This window comes from Phacochoerus africanus, chromosome 3 (genome assembly GCF_016906955.1).
Source record: "Phacochoerus africanus isolate WHEZ1 chromosome 3, ROS_Pafr_v1, whole genome shotgun sequence".
Classification (NCBI taxonomy): Eukaryota; Metazoa; Chordata; class Mammalia; order Artiodactyla; family Suidae; genus Phacochoerus; species Phacochoerus africanus.
Window position 1 is genome coordinate 131,122,751 of NC_062546.1, and position 15,643 is coordinate 131,138,393.

Consider the following 15,643-nt stretch of genomic DNA (forward strand, 5'->3'; position numbering starts at 1 on the left):
CAAGTTGGCCCTTTGACAACGTTGAGAATGATTGCTTCTAAGCTTTGCACTTTAGGCAGCTTGGCTTGCTTACCTCCAGGGCATGGTCCATCCCAGGCAGAGTGTGGGGTAAAGAAAAGATCAGAGACCTTCCAGTAGACCTCAAGTTAAACCCTGCACCTGCTGCTCACTGGCTGCATAACCTAGGATGTCCTGTATTGAACCCACTCGGGCTCTGTTCCTTAATCTAAACTGAAGACTCTTGGAGTTCCTGTTGTGGCTCAGCAGTAACAAACCCGACTAGTATCTATGAGGATGCAGGTTTGATCCCTGGCCTTGCTTGGTGAATTAAGGATCCAGCGTTGCCATGAGCTGTGGTGTAGATCGCAGATACAGCTCAGATCTGGCGTTGTTGTGCTGTGGTGTAGGATAGCAGCCGTAGCTCCAATTTGACTCCTAGCCTGGAAACCTCCATATGCTTAAGGTTCAGCCCTTAAAAGACCCCCCCCAATAAAAAACAAGAAAAGAAAACTCTTCCTTGGCCCCATCTCTGAAAGGGAGCTGACCACAGCCGCTGTCCTCACCATGGGCTTGCTATGAGAATGCAATGACAGGGTGAGGGGCAGCTCCTTATAAAACTACCTCACTCCAAGCCAATCCCACAACTGAAGACAGGCCAGGGAGAGGGAGGGGTATCTGGCAAAAGCTTATGTGGACTAGTGAATATATTACCAATCTCATAGTAAAGTACACCTGCCGGGAGAGAAAGAGCGAGACAGAGATGGAGAGAGAGAATAAGAGCAACAGTGTTTACCTTCAGGAGTGGCTGTGAGGACTTCCTGTGCCCACGTACGCAAAAGCCCCTCACACAGTGCCTGGCGCAAGTGCTATTTTAAATTATTGCCTAAATTAACCTGCTCTTAACACGCTGTTCCTTTGATCCAAATTGCACCCCACGGAGAGGAAAGGAGCTTTTTTCATGGTCTGTTCATAGTCCAGCTCCTGCTTGATTCCAATAGATGTGTTAGAGCTTTTATTTCCCACATTTCCTTGAGCGAAATCTCTTAGGTCCCTAAAGAGAGTTTTTTTAAAGTTATTACTGTTACATCTCTGTGGTTTGAATTTCTAGTAAGAAGCCTGTATAGTTTGGGAGTTCTCAATGCTAAAAAAAATTTTTTTTCTCTTTTTTTAGGACCGCACCTGCAGCATATGGAGGCTTCCAGGCTATGGTTCCAATCTGATCTGTAGCTGCTGGCCTACGCCACAACCACAACATAGGATTCGAGCTGCATCTGTGACCTACACCACAGCCCATGGCAATGCCGGATCCTTAATCCACTGAGAGAGGCCAGGGATTGAACCTGCATCCTCATGGATGTTAGATTAGTTAACCACTGAGCCACAACAGGAACTCCTCAATGCTAAAAAATAAAGGTGCCAGCATGCACCCTCTGCCCTGTCACTCCCCAGGGAAGGAGAGATAGGCATGCAAAGGGTGCCAAGTCTTTAGGAAGAACAGATGTGTGTGCAGGGGGTCGCTTGCACTCTGGCCATCCTGTGTTTTCTGTGAAAGTCCTAATCTCCTTCTAAACTTGCACGAGTACTTTCTCTCTCCACCGACCCTCTCCAGCTATTGCAGGAGGCACTTTTCCTGTTTCCCCATGAAGACCCTTGCTTCTTGTGAGGTCACAGCCCCTCCCCGTTTCTATATCTGATTCTAACTTCCCCAGCACGTCTGTTCCTACAAACCATCCCCCTCTCTGACCTCTGCACTCTCTCCTCGCATTCATCACCAGCACTCAGTGAACTCTGTCTGGAGCCATTTTTCACAAGGAAACAAAGTTTTGCCATTTCACAAAAGTTACTGCAGACTCAGCTGAGTCAGACTGAGCCAGCTGTCTGAGCTGTGGGCTCCGAGGGAGCCACCAGGGTCACTCACAGATGAGGGAGCCACCTTCTCCCAAGCCTCAGGAGTGCAAGTGAAAACTGCACCTCCCCAAAATGACAAATTACATGTCATGGACCTTTTGGTCACTCTTGAGTATTCAAAATCACCAGTGCTAACTTATCGTCTGTTCTTAAAAACCACATTTATCCTCTGGCTTACAATGTCATCACTGTATTTTCACTCTTCATAACAGTGTTCTCTGTGAATAAGCCAGAGTCTTCTCTTTGACGTGCTGTAAATTATGCAGCATGGAGTCAGGCACTGTCTTCTCGTGCTTACCATTGTGTATAAGTGGGTCTTCAATAAAAACCCCATTTAGTATCCACTCGATTATTAGCATAGGGGGAAAAAAAAGAAAATATTTACTTGAGCTTGAGTTAACTTCTTTTGTCTATGGTGCAATTATTCCAGTTTGTCAGCTGGTAATTAAAATTGAAAAAGCTAGAGATAATCTTGTTTTGGAGAGGAGTACAGGAAATTGAGGATCTGGAAAGAAATGCTTCAGGAGTGAGGGGACTTCCCAGCCTTGTCCTATCAAGAACTTTATTACTGTATTACTCCTCAGAGATAACATACCTATAATTTTTTTTTGCCTTTTTTTTTTTTAGAGCCGCACCCGCAGCATATGGACGTTCCCAGGCTAGGGTTCCAATCAGAGCTGTAGCTTCCAGCCTACACTACAGCCACAGCAATGCTGGATCCAAGCCACATCTACAACCTACACCACAGCTCACAGCAACGCTGGATCCTTAGCACAATGAGTGAGGCCAGGGATCGAACCCATAATCTTAATACCAAAATTGTACTCATGTCTTCTTTAAAAGAAACAGACAACTCACACCAGACCAGCTGACATAAACCCTCAACTTAGTAAAAATATCTGAGTGTACCCAGTTCGCATACTATGTCCAGAAAGACTTTGTGGAAAGTATTGTTTGGCAGTCCTACTTGGACCAGCTTTAAAACGTATTCAGAGAAAAGTTTATAAAAGCTTAGAGAGGAGGTTGAGGTTGTTGTGATGCGTAGGAATTGAATTGAGAACGAAATTTACTTTCTGTAATTCCTTGACTCTCACTGTTAATGAAAATGGTTGAACTAAAGCAACTTGATTGGTATACCCAGTTCCATACACTGATTTACACTGTCTTCCAGCGATGTGCGGTAAGGTGTTATAAGCCAGTTACTTCTTCAAGTGGCATGACAGCAGATGTTCATGTTCCCCTGACAGTTAAAGCATTTGTCGTTTTCTTCTTTGCTGTGCGTGTTCTTCTTCCCCGTTACTGTCTCTTCTGAGGTTCTGTTTTGAGAGATTGCATAGTCATAGTCTTCTGATGACAACAATAACAAAAACTGGGTCCCTTCCGAAAGCAGAATGAACTCTTTTGCCTTGGGCAGGTAAATACGCCATGCGTGACCTGGTCAACCGGCTTCCCGGGGGCTCTGGCCCGAGTGTGCTGTCGGATGAGACTGTGGCGGCCATCTGCTGCGCCCTGCATGAGGTCACCAGCAAGAACATGGAGAACGCCAAGGCCCTGGCCGACTCAGGGGGCATAGAAAAGCTGGTGAACATAACCAAGGGCAGAGGAGACAGGCAAGTCGGCTGCAAGGGGACGCCAGGCCCTTGTCCTGGGATCATCCTGGGATCAAGGATGCACGTCCTCCTGACAAGGATTTATTTCTGTGCTGCTCACGTGCAAATAACCTAAGCAGTTTCCAGCAGTTAGAACCCCTTTTGCTGGGAGCGGCATTTGTGGTCATGCGGCCCCTTTTCTGGTCTCTGTTTTCTTGGAACACCCCTCACCCCAACCATCATTCCTGTCCCCGAAGCCCCACTGGGTCATGCTGTCCCCTGAAGAATCAGACATGCCATAAGCAGGAGCACCATACCCCTCGTGTCGTTGCCTCTGCTCCAGGCTCTAAGGCCTCTTCTGCAAGAACAGCTTAAATCCTCAGTGCTGAAGTTGATTCCTCCATAGGTGCCCAGAAAGTACTAATATCACCACATGCAGCAGAGCCTTCTGTGTGGCCTCAGGATGTGCCCTGGGCTTGGATCATATGTTTCCCATCACGTCTGAGTGACACCGAAGTGATGAAGCAGCAGAAGTAGGGATTTGAGGGTTCGTGGCAAAAATAGAAGATTTCTTGTCACAGAGCTGTAGCAGTGACTATGAATTTGCTTTAATATCAGATCAGAGAATCCTTCAAGGAACTGGAATGTATAGGCTGCTTGTCACCTTCATGACACAACAGGGCAGGGAACTCCTGATCAGCAGTATAATGGCCCACCCCTCCCTCCTTCTGCACGGCGCTGGCTTCCCCAGGGTTATCTGTGGCCCCTTCTGGCATCTGACACCCCCAGTACAGGCACTTTGTCTTTTAATTCACTGCTCCAGCCTCCGTGTGCAGAGCGAAGCCTGGCCCATACTACTAAACATGTATTAACTGGCTGGGCATCAGTGCTGGAACTCACACTGTGTATGCTTGGAATAACATCGCACAGCCTATTCTCACCCCACAGAAACTACAGCTACCAACACTATCCATATATCCTTTCAATCCTTTCTTTCTTATGTATCTTTTTTCTATCTCAGTAATAAGTGCACACACACTCCTTTTTATCTCAAAGGCAATGAAACATTACAGATAAATCTAAGGTCCAATTCCAGTAACTCCCCCTCCTGTTGCCCTCCCATCTCCCCTAAGAGCAACTGGAATCCCTTTTTGTGCTCTTACCATTTTGTGAGAGAGCCTTCATTCATGAACAGCCTAAGAAGAGGCTATAAAAATTTTGCCAGTGCCAAAACCTTTGTATATTTAAAAAAAAAAAAATTATTGGAGTTCTCTGTTGGCTCAGCAGGTTAAGGATCTGACATTTTCACTGCTGTGGCTCTGGTTGCTGCCATGGCATGAGTCTAGTCTCTGGCCTAGGAACTTCCACATGCCACTCCGATCTTTTTTTCAAAACAAGATTCAGAAAGTCCTAGATCAAGTTTTCTTCTGAACGTACACTTATATTCCTTATGATTCACCCACCATGTATTTTTCTCTTGCCCACCTGCCACGCACGACAGCAAGGAGCAGGGAGCAGGTCACACCTGCCCTCCGTAGCTTACGTTCCATGGGCAAGTGGAGTAGACAAGGTACCAGCAGAGTGAGCAGCGCTCCGCCAGCCCGATGGTGCTGGGGTGGGGGGCAGCAATCAAATTGGGGGCATTGAGAGGGCGTGCCGGGATGAGGAGGGGTGTCACCGTCTTAGACAGGGCAGTCAGAGGAGGCCTCAGGGAGATGGTGCCTTCCGAGCACAGACCTGGAGTAGGGGCGGGAAGAGTATTTAGGGCAGAGGGAACGAGTAAAAGGACACTGAGGTGGAAGCGTGCCTGTGTGAAGAGCAGGAAGCCAGCGGGGCTGGAACAGAGGGAGTCAAGGGGGAGGGAGTCAAGGAGTGCGGAGGCAGGGGCAGTAACCAGCAGTGTAGGACCCTGTGGGTCAGTGTAAGGCCTTTGACTTTTACTCTCAGCACAACGAGAAGCTTTTGGAGGGTGTTCAGCAGAGAAGAAAGACAATCTGACTTCCCTGAGAGTAATCAGAGTGACCAACTCTCAGTGAGACTGATAGAAGCAGGAGTTGAGGTGGTGAAGAATGATCAAGTCTGACATGTTGGAAGGCAGAGTCAGTGGAATTTGCTGAAGGCTTAGATGAGCAGCAGGAGAGGAGAAAGATGTCAAGGATGCCTCCAAGGTCTTTGGCAAAAGAAACCATGGGATGGAGTTGCTGCTTGCCGACATGGGGAGCCTGGGGGAGGAGCAGGTTTTAAGGAAGATTGGGAGTCAGTTTGGGACGTGACACATCTAAGATGCTGTTAGACTTGACGTAGAGCATCTGGTAGGGAGTGAACTGTGCTCAAGTCAAGTTCAGGATAGAGATCCAGGCTGGAGTGTCAATTTGGGAGTCACGGGGTATAAGTGGCAAATTTAGAGAAGTAATATGGGATGAGATCAACAGGAAATGTAGCTAGAGAAGGAAAGAGGCTTGAGGGCTGGTGTCCCTCATAGCTGGGGGTCAAGGAGATGAGGAGCCAGCAGTGAGCCCGAAAAAGGGCGGCCAGAGCGTTCAGAGGAGAAGCAGCAGCTCTGGTGCCTCAGAGGCCACATGCTGTCAAAGGTGAACCCATGTCACATGCTGCTCAATCAGATAGGACCAGGGTAGACACACATCCAGTTGAACAATACTGAGAAGGTAGGAGAGAAATTAGAGATGAGAACACATAACTCCTTGCAGGAGTTGTGCAGCGGAGGGGGAAGCAGAGAAACTTCCTTGCTTTCTCAGGAGTCAGGTTTCTGCTCAGAGAATTTCTCTCTAAAAATGTGTCACCTAGCTGTTGGTGTTGAGGTGTACACCTGGCACACCCCTGCTTTGTCTGGTATGCAGAGCAGTCCTTGGAGCCAGCCGGGGTTTGCCTTTGATGCCTGGATCCGGCTGAGGATGGGTGCTTGTGAGGTGTGAAGACCCTGCGGGAGCCATCACAGGTGCCTGAAATGTCCTCTCTATTCTCTTCTTTGAGGCGTCTCCTTGCTCTGTAGTCTGTTTTGAAAATGGAAATTTAAAAACTCTCTGCCCTTGACTGGGCAGGACCGCTGAGCAGAGCAAGCTGAGATGGGGGTGGGGGGTGGCTGTAGACACGCCTACCTCCAGGAACAGAGATTGCGAAGCCCCTGCACTTGCCTGTGCTCTGCCCTCCCTGATGCCTCGGAATCATCACAACCCAGATCCTGTTGTTATGGGCAGAGACGGTGCCTTTGGCCTGCTCACCTCTCTTCTTCCCCCACTTTCTGAGAGTTTAGTTGGGAAGATAAGGAATGGAAAAGGAAATCAGATCTTAAATACCGTAATATACGTTTGAGTTCAGATTTTCAGCATCAAAATGAAGTCTGAGGACGGGGGTGTTCGGTTTTCCTCAGGGCTCTGGGATAACCACCCTCACGTGGCCATCCCAAGGCCTTTGCTGAGGCAGGAAGCTGTTTTCCCTCCTCACTTAACAGAGAGGCCACTGATTTAGAGGAGTAGCTCCTGATGTGAAACGCAGTAACTCCCGCTCAGCAGTGCTCTCACAGGCTACCAACATTCAGCAAAATGTCTTCAGAGAGGGAGGTCATAACTGATCTTATTTTCCAAACCAAACACTAGAGCACAGAGGTACATTTGTTTACAAAGAGGTTTAAATGATGAGAAGGCAATAACAGTGTTTTATACGAAGGCCTAATAAATGGGTGGGGATACTTAGATTCACTTGGCAGGGCCCTCAGACACTGGGATGTGTGGTCATGGGCAGAAGTCATGGGCTCATCCCGACCACAGCGTCTCACCACAGAGCTGAATGCCCGTGAGCCTCTCTCTGGTTCCTACCACCTCTGGCCAGCCCTGAACTTGACACCAGCTCCTGAGTACACCTGATTCTTTAGCAGTGGTTTCCAGCAGCAGCCTCCTTGCCCCCTGGTCCTTGAGAGATGGGCTCTTGGTCTCTGATTTGCTGCCAGCATCTCCAAGAGGACCCTGAGGCTGTGCCACCCACGTTCATTAATGTCCTCGCTCTCTCCCTAGATCATCTCTGAAAGTGGTAAAGGCAGCAGCCCAGGTCTTGAATACATTATGGCAATATCGGGACCTCCGGAGCATTTATAAAAAGGTAACTTACAAGAATAGCTCTAGCATAATTAGCATTCATCAGCACATACATTCGTAATCACTTATTATAATGAAATGTCGTTATTCATTTTGAGAGGTTTCTTTTTCTCCTTTAACTCCGCAGGATGGGTGGAATCAGAACCATTTTATTACACCTGTGTCAACGTTAGAGCGAGACCGATTCAAATCACACCCTTCCTTGTCTACCACCAACCAACAGATGTCACCCGTCATTCAGTCAGGTCAGTGGGTAAACTCTCCCTCTGGGCAGCTGCATTTGTAGGACAGCATGTGGTTTCCCATCCAGAGAAGATTGAACATACGCCGATTAAGCCTGTCACCTCCCAACACCGAGGAAAGGAGAATTTACTCTTCAAGCTGAAAGTCTGCTTTGGGAGTTACCTGTTACTGTAAACAGCAAGCCCACTTTCCGTTTGAAAAGTGTATGCATGTTTACACCTACTACAGTGCATAACAGTATCCCAGTACTCAATAGCATCTGTTCCCCCGAGATTCTGCTTTGAAACCAGGTTTGTAAAGGGGCCTGGGAATATGCATTTAATAGGCTTGCTGATGCTGCGAGTGTGGCCCAGTGGAGGAACACAAGTTTGAGAACCATTAGGCTATGCCTGAAAATGGCTGTCCTGGTACACCTGCTGGCCATAAGTTAGAAATCTGTTCCCAAGTGATTTTTTTAGTTTTGTTGGTGGAAATTCTCAAATAGTTCTTTAGACGAGCTTTAGACCCCACAGCCTGGGAGAGCCCAGATCCCCACCTGTGCCTTACTCAGTTAAACCGCCATCCCCTGACTGCATCCTCAGATCCCCAGCATCCACGACTAATGGGAACAGGCCCTGCAGGCGGGTTTACAGGAAATCCCTTTAATTTGTAAGTTGGGAATCTTGGCAACCACACTACCTACTTATTGGTGGTATATAATTTGAAACCCAAGACTTTTTTTTTTTTTTTTGCATGTAAGGACAGAATATTACTACCTAATCAAGTCAGTCCTGTAAATTTCTTAATGAAATGAAACAGGAAAAGTAATATCTTTTTTTAATTTGGCTTTAAATCTCCCATTCAGACGTATAAATATTATCTGTTGTATTCAACTGTGCTCCTGCTGACAGTCTCATTTCTCATGTGAACAAATGTGACCAGAAAGACCAACATATGCCTGGTGGTTCCTGCCATATAATTGGATGTCTTCACTTGTACCAGGAATCTTTTTTTTTTTTTTTAATGATTTTTATTTTTTTTCCATTATAGCTGATTTACAGTGTTGGAATTTTTAAAAATTTTCTTTGCCTACTGCATATGGTTTATATTTATATCTTAGCTTTTAAATCATGAGACCTCTGCTTGGTTTCTGACATTGTTGGTGGGCTCCTAGGTATAGCCTGAGGTTGCCTTCTTTACATAAATGATCAGGATTCTTTAGGGACTTAGGAAGAAAGTGCTAGCAGAAGCAAGAGATTTAGCTGCTTAACAAAAGGCATATAGACAGGCAAAAAAATAATTTCAGACAAATTAGGACTTAGTTACTAAGCAGTGAACTTGTTTTGAGGACCTCTTAAATATACCTTTATATTTACCAGGAAGCCCTGTCCAAGTTCCTAGGACCCTCTCCAGATTCCACTGGAAGGCAGATATAATTCACATTTGTTTCTCCAGTTATTCTGAGGGCTGATCAAACGTCCCTCGGCACTAGTGAGGTATCCACCTATGGGCGCATCTCACTGCCTTGCTGATGTCATTGTGGGAGGCAGGTGGGGATATCCTGTGCCCTGCTACCTTCCTGAAAGTAAGCAGGATGGGAAGCACGTGGACACCACCCTTGTACGCTCACCCTATGTTACTGAAGTGACTTTCTTGGGGAAATATTTTGACATCAGTCTTCCTCTGAAAGCATCAATGCATGCAAATGCTGGTGACAGGGACTGGGGGCTGCTGCTTTCCAGTGGACTCAGTGATCACCCTTATTTATAATTAACTTCAGCACAAGCAAGATGATTTTCTAGTGAGAAAAGAAGATGTGCAGTGTTTCCTTCTGTGCACAAATGTCCTACAGGCGACACATGGGCAAATAGGTTATTATTATACGTTTGTCTCCAGCTGGGATAAAAAAGCTGGGCTTTTGTGAGGCTAGGCTTCTTAGCACCATGAGCTTCTTGATGAGCCAGGCTTATTGAGTTTATAAATTTCCCTGACAGCTGATCGCCATAAAAAGAATTATAAATTTATGGGCTGGGCACTCTTATTCAAACTCATTTAGAGATGCAGATATTTTTGAAATCAGCAGAAATCAAAACAAGCCATAAAACATCCATTTACTGAAGAACTATATGTAAAGGATAATAGATGGGTGTGTTACAAGCAACTGAACTGAGATCATAAAGTTGCAAATGGAACTTGGGCATGACTGGGAATTACCATCCCTCAGTTTCAAAGGCTTAAGCAGGTCATTGAGACCCCCCCAACCATCTCAGTGGAGAAATTGCACGATCCCTGCCCAATGTGGTGGCTGACAGTGCTGATCCTTGCAGTGGCCGACCTGCAAGTCACCTTCCAGGAACCAGGGCTGGCTGCCCTTTAATCACAGCACCTCTAAGAGTTGACTGTAGTGCCAGGCACGTGCACTTCTAATTACTTTGTTTTTCCAGAGATGACTTTCTAGAGACACTGACAGTCTGATTTCTCTTTCTTCTCTCTTTCTCTCTCTCTCTCTCCCCCTCCCTCCTCTCCTCTTGCCTCTCCCTTCAGTCGGCAGCACCTCTTCCTCACCAGCACTGTTAGGAATCAGAGACCCTCGCTCTGAATACGATAGGACCCAGCCACCTATGCAGTATTACAGTAGCCAAGGGGATGCCACTCATAGAAGCCTGTACCCTGGTAAGACGCCAGTTGGGTGTGTGATAGAGTATCTCGAAAAGCCGCGGGTCCCCAGGCACACGGCCAGTGGCCTGGGAGGTAACCTCTGCCTGCAATGAGATGGTCCCCCAGCAGCAAACACTGGTCCAGCCTCTCCATCTTCTGCTTCAGGGGCTGTTGCCTTTTCTGCTTGTTTTACTTGAAATAAGCTAAGGTGGTGGTCTGGTGACCACAAATAAAAAGAGCACTGTCTCCAAATGAGAAAGCATTTCTGGCTCCGCAGCAGTGCTGGCCCTTTGTCCTGCCCCACCCTGCCCAAGCAGTCTTGCGCTGTGTGTTCCGGGGTCCCCGAACCCTGAGCTCTGTGACACCTGGCAGGGCCGCATCTCCTGGACCGGCTCATAAATTCAAACCTGCGGATGGAGATCAATTCCATTTACATTCTCATGGGAAAGAGTTTGAATGAATAACAAAATATACAGTGTAAGTCTCCTCAGAGTGACTATTTTTTAAGAATAACAAAAGTGATGTTGTATAGCATTAATATTTTTATGTCCTATTCAGAAAGCCATGCATATAATTTATTTAAAGAATGCCAACCTGAAGGGTTTACCAAGATTCATATTGTCTCCATTCTCAACTATCTTGCAAATTAGAACCACTTTAGAGGCTTCAAATAAGGCAGTGTGAGCTACCAAAAAAAAAAAAGAAAACTCCTTTCTCAAAAAACCTATTTATTAAAAAGAAATAAATAAAAGCTGGTGGCAATTTAACAACTGCTGGGGGAGCAGTCTCAGTTGTGCTGTTGTCTTTGAAATTGTGATTTCACAGGACTGTTTACTAATCGACTATTGTTACTATGGCAATTAATAGCTCAGAAAATTGCAGATGCTACATTTCAGACATCAAGCTCTTTGCAGAGGAAATGCACAGACCAACCGAAGTGCATTGGTGCTTCAGGTCTGCAGCAGCCTGCTTTATTTTAAAGACCGCCTCCTTAGCATGCGCGCCCTTCTGTATCTTCTTTGCTTGCTTCAATAAACTAATTTGCCTCAAATATGTTTCATTTTCCTCATTAAAAAATAAAATAAAATCTCTGCTAGCCTTAACAATGCTAGAAGGGTAACCAGTGACAGCATCAGGAATCTGCCGTAGACTCCTAAAGACAGGTCTCTGATACCCAGGTTCTTTTTGTTTCAAAACATACTTAAACATGGCCTCCATGCAGCCACCCTGCTTGGAACACACCTGTGCCTGCTCCTTCCAGACCTGGGATTCTGAATCAAAGCTGTTCTAAAGGCCCGGAGCTTGTTCTACTGTATTTCCCTCCCCGCATCTGACCCAGTGCACTAGCTCAGAGCCCTGGAAAAGCCTCGTTCCTCAGCTCAGGGGACAAGTCTGCTGTCAAGAGCCACCAGTTCAGTGCTCCCCACAGTGACCAGAGGTTGAGAAGGAACCCTTTGCGGATGAGCTATGCATTGGCATTGCTTTTTGGTAAAACACACAGCCTTTTTTTTTTTTTTTTTTGGCATATTCATCAGCCTTTACTGAATAGCCCTGGGGTAAGCAGCAGGCAGGCTTCATCCAGGGAACCCAAGCTGCTGACTGTCCGGGTCTGTGCTGGCAGCGGGGGAATCCAGGGCCTGTCAGGGAGTCCACACCACCTAATGGACCGCAGTAATGAGCACTAGTTTTAATTTCATAAAATATTTTCTTACAGGCTCCAGCAAACCTTCACCAATTTACATCAGTTCCTATTCCTCACCAGCAAGAGAACAAAATAGACGGCTACAGGTGAATTTGCAATGTCATTTTTACAGAAGGCCGATTAGCAGGGATGAACACAGTAAGGGGTCCGCGTGGGTTGACTCACCTGAGCTGGGCCGACACAGCAGGGGCCCGGGAGCTTTCCTGCGGGATCTCTGCTCCTTGGAAGCTCATCCATGGTTTATGCAGATCACTTCCACAGTAGCCTCATGTCCTTGAGGAGGACTGAATTGGTACCACCATGCCCCTGATGGGCACCAACTGAGAAGTCTTACACTCCTATTCTTTGCCCAACAGTTTTCTTTTCCCTCTTTTTTTTTCTTTTTTTTTTTCTTCTTGTTACTCTCTAAGATCTCTTCCATCCTCTGGATGGGGAAAGGTTGGTAAGCACACCTCATTCTCTCATCTCATCCTTCTCTTTTTCACACATACACCTCTTCCTCCATCTTCATGACTCCCTCCCATCCAAGCCACCATGATTTGAATACACTTGAGACCACAGCCAGATTTCTGGTATTCTCTGAGGTCAAAGTAGACTCAGCCCTGTGGGGATGAACCCCACTGTCCACCAGAGTGGGGACTAGTGGTGGTAACATTCAATCTCCACTTTCAGGGTCGGGGGGGCCTAAAATTCATTTTGGTCTTGCCTGATGCCATGTCCACCTAGGTCATTTGTTCTCTCCTCTTACCTTCCAGTAATACATGAGCAACTGGGGCTTCCCAAACGAGCCTATATCCTGCTCTGCAGATGAGGATGCTCGTAACCTCCTTCCATTTTGTCATCTTTGCTCTGTAAATAGAAGAACCTCTCCAGTTGTCATAATCTCTGCTGTAGTTTTTTAGTTAGAGACGTAGCCTCAGAATCATAACTCTTAAGTTAAAAAAGCAAGTTTAGCTCTGATATGCTTATAATATTAGAAATGCACATAGTTCCAGAACATGGTATTGATATCTCTATGATAAATTTGTTACATTTTAAGTTGGGGACTTGGGCTTGATTAAGAGGAGAGATAGGCATTAGAACCATTGCAGTTTTTCTTCAAACCTATTTGAAGAAATTCATGTGGGGTCAGCAATAAGACCAGACAAAAGGAAGTGGGGGCAGGGTGTGGATGCCCACATATTTCACCTTGCTTCCTTACAGATGGATTGTCTCAGCCCCAGCTTGGAGAAGTCTTTTCCTTTAGGATTTTATTTGCTCAAGTATCTCTTCTAATTATACTCCTCTCCTGCCTAGAGATTGCTTATTCCTTTAAAAGCACACTCCAGTTTCCAAAGTGTAACTGCTCTTCACCAAACTACATTTTTCTTTTAAAACAGAAGGATAGATTTGATTTTCATCTCTGAGGTAAAAGTTTTAAAAGATGGTTCAGCAATTATACAACCATCCAAAGCCCAAATATCCAGCCTTTCACTAAATTCATAATGTGCCAGTGGTTCTCCTGTATCAAGGCAAAAATCAAGGGCACCCTTTCCTTGGGCATGCCCAGGACCTCCACAGCAGAACACAGAACTCTAGTGACAGAGAGGTAGCCAAGGGCTGTCTCAGCTTCTCCCAAGGCACTGACTTTTGAAGGCCATAGGATAGGACTTGAGCAAACTGCCAGCCCACCTGTAGACATAGCTTAAGACCCTTATATCCACTAGAAAACATACTGTGTGCGCCAGAAACAACTTTCAACCATAAATACACAAATACCAAATACTGCTTTAAAAATATGAAGCAGGAAGCCCACATTAATTTTTCCCTAAACATGTGCTTCCAAAAATTGCCTTGATTTATTTGCTCTTTCATTTTGTCAACAGCATCAACAGCTGTATTATAGTCAAGATGACTCCACCAGAAAGAACTTTGATGCATACAGATTGTATTTGCAGTCTCCTCATAGCTATGAAGATCCTTATTTTGATGACCGAGTTCACTTTCCAGCCTCTACTGATTATTCAACACAGTATGGACTGAAATCGACTACAAATTACGTAGACTTTTATTCCACTAAACGACCTTCTTACAGAGCAGAACAGTACCCAGGGTCCCCGGACTCGTGGGTGTAGCATCGACATGCTCGGAGAGGAACTCTTTCTTTCTAACCTTGTTTGGGTTGAGATGAGAAGTCCGTCTTGCTGATTTGCTGATGAAATGTGAAAGTGACATGGAAGGAACGTGTGAAGAGCATATTTTTTTTCTTTTTTGAGGAATTATCAGGGAAGTGAGGCAACCTTTGGGAGAGAGGACTTTCTAAGCTCTACTTAGGTGTTAGATCTAATCACTTGTAGATTCTATAGTCTGGTGAAGGTGTGGGCGATGTGATGAGAGGTTTGAGAAATGGGTGAAATGAGATGGGGGACGTGTAGGTCAAATCAAATTAAAGATGATTTTTTTAATGTGAATAGAGTTATGTTCTGATAGTTTGTACAGAAAAAAAAAATAATAAAATGGATGCCCTTCATGTTTTATTGCTATTACTAAATGTCAAGATTGTATGCTATTATGTCTTGTAAATTTCTTTTGTTGGTGTAAATATGGAAATGCCACATTGGTTAAGTGCCATCATTTGTAATGCAGTGTGTCATTTGAAAGGAGATTTGAAGAAACTGACAGCTTAAAAAAACAAATGGGAAACCCAAGGAATTGTGAGGAGTTAAAAACAAACTACAACACCCTATGTTTTCAAAATGAATAGTGTACCCTTTGAAGCACAAATCCAGTCTGGTATAGCAGCGCCATGCCCATTCCCTGTCTCTTTCATAGGACACTTCACTGCCATTTTCTATGCACACAAAAGAAAAATAAATGTGGAAATTTCATCCTTGGAAATTCGTTCCCTGTTTTTTGGGGGGGGGGTTTGGTTTTTTGGCGGGGTTTTTTTATTCTGTATGTTATGGAGAAGATTTGTAAAATACAAGTCTGGAGTTCCAGCTGTGGCACAACGGGAGCAGCAGTGTCTTGGGAGCACTGGGCCTTGGGTTCAATTCCCCAGTCCAGCACAGTGGGTTGGGGATCCAGTGCTGCCACAGCTACAGCTCTGATCTGATCCCGGCCCAGGAGCTCCATATGCCTCAGGAAGGCCAAAAAAATTTTTTAAAAATTAAAATGTGAATCTAGTTGCATGTTGGAAACAGATCTATCCAACTATTCTGGACTTATTCCTAGTTATGTACAGTTAGTACACTTTGTGAGATGGACTATACCAAAGAATGAAAACTTTCCTCCTCTTTATCTGTCTTAGTATTTATATCTCTTGGAATCTCTTTTTAATCTAATGCCCATTACCATTTTATTGCATTTTTTCTAGACTGCTGTATGTTTAACACCACTTTTCACCAAAGAGAAAAATACCTCTGGCAGCTCAGCCCTAACTAAATTGACAGACTCCCTCTGACATCATTTTAAGA

The 15,643-nt window shown here is 45.4% G+C and overlaps 1 protein-coding gene across 1 annotated transcript in view; it reads left to right on the top strand.

Annotated features, from left to right (window-relative positions):
• Positions 1-15,055, top strand: part of PKP4 (plakophilin 4) — a 176,314-nt gene extending 161,259 nt beyond the window's left edge. The window contains 6 exon segments of the mRNA XM_047772669.1: positions 3,323-3,518; positions 7,526-7,610; positions 7,734-7,851; positions 10,373-10,501; positions 12,201-12,274; positions 14,054-15,055. Coding sequence (XP_047628625.1) covers positions 3,323-3,518; positions 7,526-7,610; positions 7,734-7,851; positions 10,373-10,501; positions 12,201-12,274; positions 14,054-14,302 — 851 coding nt within the window. The 3' untranslated portion in view covers positions 14,303-15,055.
• The last annotated feature ends 588 nt before the right edge of the window (positions 15,056-15,643 follow it).